Source organism: Prionailurus bengalensis, chromosome E1 (genome assembly GCF_016509475.1).
Source record: "Prionailurus bengalensis isolate Pbe53 chromosome E1, Fcat_Pben_1.1_paternal_pri, whole genome shotgun sequence".
Classification (NCBI taxonomy): Eukaryota; Metazoa; Chordata; class Mammalia; order Carnivora; family Felidae; genus Prionailurus; species Prionailurus bengalensis.
Window position 1 is genome coordinate 1,341,456 of NC_057347.1, and position 6,968 is coordinate 1,348,423.

At 61.4% G+C, this 6,968-nt stretch overlaps 1 protein-coding gene across 3 annotated transcripts; it reads right to left on the minus strand.

Moving 5' to 3' along the window:
* Nucleotides 1-35: 35 nt before the first annotated feature.
* Nucleotides 36-6,839, minus strand: RPAIN (RPA interacting protein). Of its 3 annotated transcripts, none has more exons than XM_043582761.1 (7): nt 6,642-6,839; nt 5,258-5,428; nt 4,195-4,255; nt 2,814-2,925; nt 2,572-2,635; nt 2,087-2,227; nt 36-166 (listed from the first exon to the last, which is right to left on the minus strand). In XM_043582761.1, exons 1-7 carry the CDS (start codon nt 6,720-6,722, stop codon nt 137-139), a joined length of 660 nt encoding a protein of 219 aa, XP_043438696.1. In that variant the 5' UTR covers nt 6,723-6,839; the 3' UTR covers nt 36-136. The 3 variants fall into 3 exon arrangements, with proteins under 3 accessions (XP_043438696.1, XP_043438697.1, XP_043438698.1); XM_043582762.1 differs by lacking the exon at nt 6,642-6,839 and adding an exon at nt 6,099-6,615; XM_043582763.1 differs by lacking the exons at nt 36-166; nt 2,087-2,227; nt 2,572-2,635; nt 2,814-2,925 and adding an exon at nt 3,150-3,656 and having other exon boundaries at nt 6,642-6,827.
* Between the last annotated feature and the right edge of the window lie 129 nt (nt 6,840-6,968).

Sequence of the window (6,968 nt, forward strand, 5' to 3'; positions counted from 1 at the left end):
CCCTCAGCCTGAGTCACAGAACACCCGACAGCAGAGACGTTTGAAAATTTTAATACAAAATAAGTTATAAATTAAACGTTTCTATTTACAAGGCCCTTTGTCCGATGGAGCGAGGGGGGAGGTGTCCGGGCCGGTTCTAGAGGATCGCGGTCCAAGTGTCACAAGCCTGGAATGTGGACAGAACTCAGGTCGTCACGGCTGGTTTGGGCGGTGTGGCGCCAGCATGGAGAGCCTGCCTCTGGGGCTGTGCTGGGGACCGCCCTCCCGCAGCCCCAGGACGACTGCCTTGGCTGCCAGCAGTCTGCCAGCACCAGCACGGTGGCCTCCAGCTAAGATCACATCCCAGAGACACTCAAACACCCTCCCCCTTGGGACGGGGGAAGCCAGAGGCCAGATTCAAGCCTCTGACAGCTGGTGGCTTTTGCGGCCACGCGGGGAGGTGAGGCTCCTGCCACTGACCCTGGGCCTCAAACAGGCATGTGCCGCAGGGAGGTACAGACCACGCGTGCCCCCCACGGGCAGAACCCCAACTTGAGGCCCGGTAAGCATCGGAGTGAAAACAGGCTCCTGACTCCCTGACCGCTCACCCGGCCACCATGCCACAGAGTCCCCAACCGCTTCCACAGGGGATACATGTGGCTTTCTGGGGTCTAGTGCCCTCCAGCCTGTGACCAGCCCAGACCACTCGCACATCTCCTGCCTCCCGTGTCCTCGTGGCCACGCGTGACCTTTCGTAGCCCGCACCTGCGGCTTCGCCTCAGGCCCCACGTCCAGGCCGAACCCCCCGCAGCCTGACCCCTCGGTCCTGGACTCCCCCTCACGTGAAGCCAGAGGCCTGGCGACCCGAGTTCCAGTGCTCCGGGCACGTGAACTCAACCCTGCTTCTGTCACCCGCCGGCCCCACGGGGGTCTCTCCCCACGGGAAGGCCGCGCTGGCAAGCTGTGCCCAGGAGGGCTGGCCTCACCTCCGCCCGCCTTCCCTCTGCTCAGAACTTCGGGGCCCTGACCCCACGGACCGGGGCCCGCGACGGCCACGCGCTGGGGTGCCGCTGGGTGCTCCCAGCCACTCCCTCCAGCCCGCGGCTGGGGCTCACGTTCCCGCGCCACACGCCTCAGGTGGCTGGCTCGCCCATCTCCGCAAGGAGGCGGGGGCTGAAGCCACTTGACCTGCGCCCCGTCTGAGCCCCCACCCCGACCTCAACCCGTTGCTGCAGACGCATCAGGCACCTGCCTACGTGCTGGGGCTGGGAGGACAGTCAAGGTGTGGGGTCGCCCTCAAGGACGAAGGCACGAGTGATGTCGCGGAGACGCGGCATCAGGCACAGCGGGAGCCCAAGGACAGCAGGACTCGGGCTGCCACGGTGCACGCGGCAGTGCTCAGTCACAGGTGCAAACCAGCCTCGAGCGTCGGACGCAGAGCGGGAGCCCCCGGAGGTGCCTGGTCTGTGAGGGGCTGGAGCAGGGGGCACGGCCGCCTGCCACTTAAACCTCACCCAGGGTCCTCCCCACCCCGCCTGCGGGAAAGCCGGTCCCCACCGGCCCGAGCCCCGAGCAGGGAACAGCGGAGGCGCTGGAACCAGAGACCCGGACTCCAGGGCCGGCTCGGTCTCCCTGGAGGACGAGCCTGACGCGAGCCTGCTTCCCGCCCCCAGCAGTGGGGACACGTCCCCTCGTCACAGACGGAGCCCGCGGCACAACTGCCTCCCTCCCCACCGTCCAGCCCCCTCACAGGGGCATTTGTCTCCCCAGTGACCCGACGCCCTCCTGCTTCCTCCTGCACAACGGACACGGACCGGCCTGTCTGGGTCTCGTGAGTGTGACAATACCCGCTGACTCTGGGCCAGGCTCCCCACTCCTGGGTGGCCTCTGTCCCCTCCCTTCCGGTAGTTTCAGTGGCTTCATCTTCCTGGGCAAGTAAACCCCTCAGAGAACTGCACTTTTAAACACCTACCCGGTTCAAAAGAACACAGTTTAAAAGGAGATAAGAAGATAAATGTCTCCCTGTTTCTGAGCTGGGATTTCTCCCGGTGCGGGAAGAGAACCTACGACTGGCCCGCTCTCGCCACGGGGTCCCCGGCAGGCTTACCAGGCAGCTCATGAGAAGAGTGGGCCTTTCTCCTGTCGCCTGTGTGACCGAAAATTCAGGCGTGTGGGGACAGTGTGCACTGTGTGCGTTCACGCTGTCCTCTATGCAGGCGCGAAGCCTTTGCTCCGTCAACTCCGGAAACTAGGAAATAAAGTTAAGCCACAACCTAATCCAGCTACCCGAGTCAACAGCTTGAAAATCAGTCCCCGTCAGGTAAGAGGTCACGGGAGCTTAAGTTCTGAACACCGTTGTCTTCCTAGTGTTCCCAACTCCGAAGCACACTCCCAGAAAGATCTGGAGCCCGGGGGCCCTTGTGTTTAGCAAATGGCTCTGGGGAAGGGGGGAGGGTGCAGTACCGGCCACGCTCCAACCTCCCAGCCGGGCCTGTGTGAGTAGGACGTGGGGCCGGGAGGGAGCCCCCGAGGCTCCCCAAGAAAGCGGGTCCGCGTGGGAAGAGGCCACAGCCATGGGCGTGTGGAACTTACGTGATTGGAGAGGTACAGGCCACACGGACACGTGACCACGCCGTTGGCTACCCTCAGGTTGGACCTGGAAGCAGAGTCGGGGTCACAGAGGACCGCGGCCAGCAGACCTGGATCCGCAGACCTCTCCAGATAAGCAGTGTCTGGCGGTGGGGCGGGGAGGTGCAGCCACTCACCTGGGAGCGGGGGCGGCGGGGGGGGGGGGGGGGGGGGGCGACAACGCTGGAAACGTTTCGAAGACTTACTTTGTGCACACAGGACAGATGAGGGGGTTTGCTTCCCATTCAGCCAGTATGATGCTGAGACACCGCTCGTCGAACTGCAAGCTCTTCTCATACTCGCTGATGATGCTCCGCTCTGCAAGGCAAGGGGCAGCTGCGCGGGCCGGCCACGCCCCCTCCCCGGCCGGCCACGCCTCCCCCGCCGCGGGCCACGCCCCACCTCCCCCCAACCCCCGGCCGGCCCCACCCCACCGCCTACCCAGGGCGGACCCACCCCACCTGCCTCGTTCGCCGACCCCGACCCCACGCCAGGGGCCACTCCAAAGGCTTCATCCCAGGACAGAATAATTTCAGGCCAAATCATGCTACCAATCATAAGCCATTTACTGCTCTGTCAGGCTCCAACCTGTTGTCCCTCCCCTCCCGTCTGTCTGTCCTCCGTGAGCACCGGCGGGAAAGTGGTGAGGACAAGGGACAGGGACACAACGTCCACACACCTCTCCAGAGGCTGCGGGAGCAGAGCGTGGTGGGTCAGGGCCCTGGGGGGCAGCTGGAGAGAGGGGACACTTACAGGGCACTTCCTGCCGTCGCCCAGCCCACCCTGCTGAGTGTGAAGTGCCCTGTTCTCCAGCGTCCGTATGCTCGGTCTGTGTCGTGCACAATCTGTGTTCTTTCATGCGGCAAGCGGGCCACGATGCCCAGGACGTAGGTGGTAGGAAGGAGGGACAGAGGTGAAAGACGCCGGTCCCTGCTCTCGATGAGCTCACGGTCTAGGCTGCAGCGCAGGGGGTCAGCAAACCACAGCCCACGTCTGACTTTTCAAATAAAGTTACGTTGGGACGGAGCTGGGCTCGGTGGACTATTCCTCTGTAAACAGAAAGGAACCGCCGCACAGAATAAACATGGGACCGCGTTCCACGGAACGGATGCTGCTTCCCGGCCGCACCCCGAGCTGCGCCACCCGGGCGCGACAGCACTGCCTTCTGTCTCACGGTACCTTGTCCGCTAGCCACCAGGAGAAAACAACACCACGGAACGCAGAGTCTGAGCACAAGGCCCAGCGCCCAAAAAACTTATTCTCGGGCAGACAGCCGAGACTTGAAAGTCAAAACAGGGCCTTCTGACACCCGCCTGAAGCTAGAAGTGGAGGCGGAACTAATCGTCTCTGAAAAGTGGGCAGCGGGGCGCCTGGGTGGCTCAGTCGGTTACGCATCCGACTTGGCCTCAGATCACGATCTCACGGTTGGTGAGTTCGAGCCCCACATCAGGCTCTCAGTTGTCAGCTCAGAGCCTGCTTCAGATCCTCTGTCCCCCTCTCTCTGGCCCTCCTCTTTCTCTCTCGAAAATAAACAAACGTTGCGTTAGCATAGGGACGTGCAGGCGGAAGGATGACCCCAGGGCGCACCTTGGTCGGCCAGCTCCTGCTGGATCTCCTCGAGCACAGCCAGGTCCACGGGCTCCTCCAACTGCAAGAGAAAGTGGGCTCGCGAGGCTTCAAGTCCTAATCAGCCAGCAGGCCCCAGCCCGACTCCTACTTGGAGGCTGGCTTGAAGTCAGCTTTCACTGGGGAAACCGGTCCAGTCCTTCTGCAGGATTTAGCGATGATGTGGTAACGCGGTCACGCCAAGAAGCCATCAACGAGCCACTGAACCCCCAGTGACCAAATAATGGTCCCAAATTTGGGGGGAGACAGCCTAGGGCAGCAGCTAAGTATTTGTTCTGCCAAAGCCAAGTAAGTGCCGGAAAGTTCTGAACCTCTGTAAACCTCACCTCGGGCCTCTGTGAAGCGGGAACAAACCTACTTGAAAGAGCTCCTGTGAGGGCCGACGGTTACTCAGACACGGGGCGAGCGCTGGCGCACGTGGAAATCACCCAACAGTGCGTCATGGCTACAGACAGCCCCGATGTTTCCAGGGCAGCGTACCGGCATTTTCTCACGTTGCTTGGCCAGCGCTACCTTCTTCGTGGCACGAAGGTGAAGCGAAGCTCAGGGCACAGGAGAGGTGAGAGTGCAGAGCAAAACCAGGGCCGGGATTCCAGAACCACGGACCTCCAAGCCAGCGATCTTCCTGGTACGCGGTAACCGGTTTCCTGTCTGCACCCGGCCCCCCCACTCTGGCTGAGATTAGGATCAGAAAGCTCTGGGACCCTTTACAGGAGACAGCCTCCTGGCCCTTGCCTGCCGGATCAAAATCTCCAGGGGAGGGGAGCCGAGCAGTGAAATTTCTTTCTTTTTAGATTCATGAGATGCAGTGACACAGCACACTGACAGTCTGGGGTTCATGAACCAGGAATCCAGAAGAGTCTAACGTTCAAGGTGGAGGAGCCTGGGTTAAGGGTAGTTCGAAAGCTGAGCGGTTCGAAAGCTGGAGGATGGCGGGGTTAGAGGACTTGGGGAAACAGGGAGAGAGGACACCCGGCAGTCCTGTGCTGTGGCCCCTCCCCGAAAACACACACCCCAGCCTGACCTGAGCCGAGACCTCTGGACGGCCCTCCACCGACCGCAACGCACTCCACTCCTCTTCCATCACTTCGTGCACCAGAAGGGTGCTCTGAGCGCTCCCTGGCACACCGCCTCCTGCCTGGCGGTATCTGTTCAGGAGTCTGTCCCGGCTGTTTCTCATTCTCTCCAGGCATCCCTTGAAAGGAAAAAGACGGGGAGCAGTTCCGTTAAAAAAAAAATTCCTGGGGCGCCTGGGTGGCTCAGTCGGTTAGGCGTCCGGCTTCAGCTCAGGTCATGATCTTGAGGTTCATGGGTTCAAGCCCCGCGTCCAGCTCCGCGCTGACAGCTCGGAGCCTGGAGCCTGCTTCTGATTCTGTGTCTCCCTCTCTTTCTGGCCCTCCCCCTCTGACACTCTGTCTCTCAAAAACTAAATAAATATTAAAATAAAAAATTCTTAAGACTAGGTGTTGAGACATTAAAGGAAATTTACAGACAGGAAACGTTCGGCTGTAACCTTAATTATTATTTCTGCGTATTCCTCTCCAGCCCTTATCCACACACAGACAGATGGAATCACAATGCTTTGTTTACGGAGCCCAGATCGGCATATTTCACAGCCTGTCTTCAATGCCGGCGTCCTGACTCCCACATCCCTGCTGCTCTAGCTACGGCGACGATAGCCGCCTTCCTGGACACGTTTCTCAACGCGGGACGATTTTTAGCCCCCAGGGCACATTTGGCAATGCCTGAAGACATTTTTTGTTGTTGTCACTTGAATTGTGGGGCTACCGCATCTAGCGGGTGGAGACCAGGGACGCTGCGAAACATTCCACAGTGCGGGGAACAGCGCCCCCAGCAACGCAGACCTGTCTTCCTCAAAACGTCCACAGCCCAGGTTGACAAGCCTCTGCTATTAGCGTCATTTCTAGCATCCCAGTATTTTCCTAGAATACAGGATCTCTACTCCTTTCTGGAAAGGTGCACCACATGACGCGAGGCATGCTGATGTCAGAATAGGTCACATGTGAGGCAGGCGCACGTCCCTGCTGAGGCACAGTTACGGAGACGCAGAAGCCAAGTCTGGAGCAGAAACAGGCATCTTTTCCAAGTACTTGACTCCCCTCTGGAGAGGAACGGAGGGAAGCCGAGCGCCTCCCTGGCGCCCACCCACCGCCCCCAGCAGGTGGTGCTGGGACGAGGCCGGCTCGCCAAGACCCCGCACGCAGGGTCCAGAAACCCCGAGAGCGCCCGGCTCGGTCCAGTCCCGCTCAGGTCCAGCTCCAGGTCCAGGTCCCCCGCCACCGCCCGGCGCTCGGGCACCTGCCTTGCCCGGCACGCGGGAGGGCGGCTCCCCGGACGGAGTAGGGGTAACGGCGGCGCGGACGAGGCTTCCCAAGCCCCACGCCCACCTGCCGAAAAGCCTCTTTCCAGGACGGCGAACCCGCCGCCTTGTATAGCGAGCGGCGCCCCGAGCCCGGCGCCTCGGCCATCTCTTCTCCGCGCGAGTCGCCGCCAGGAAGTCCCGCCCCTGGGGGCGCTCAGAGCCCTGGGAATTGTAGTTTCCGGGCGCTCGGAGCTCTCGCTCTCGGGGAGTTCCGGGAAGGGCAGTCTCCTCGGCCTACCCCTCCCGGAGACACAGTTGAGGGCGACCCCGAGTAGTGGCATTTGTGAGGCCAGCCCAACCCGGACTGAGGGAGGTAGATCCTGAGGGATGGCTAGGCTTAGCCAGGCGGAGG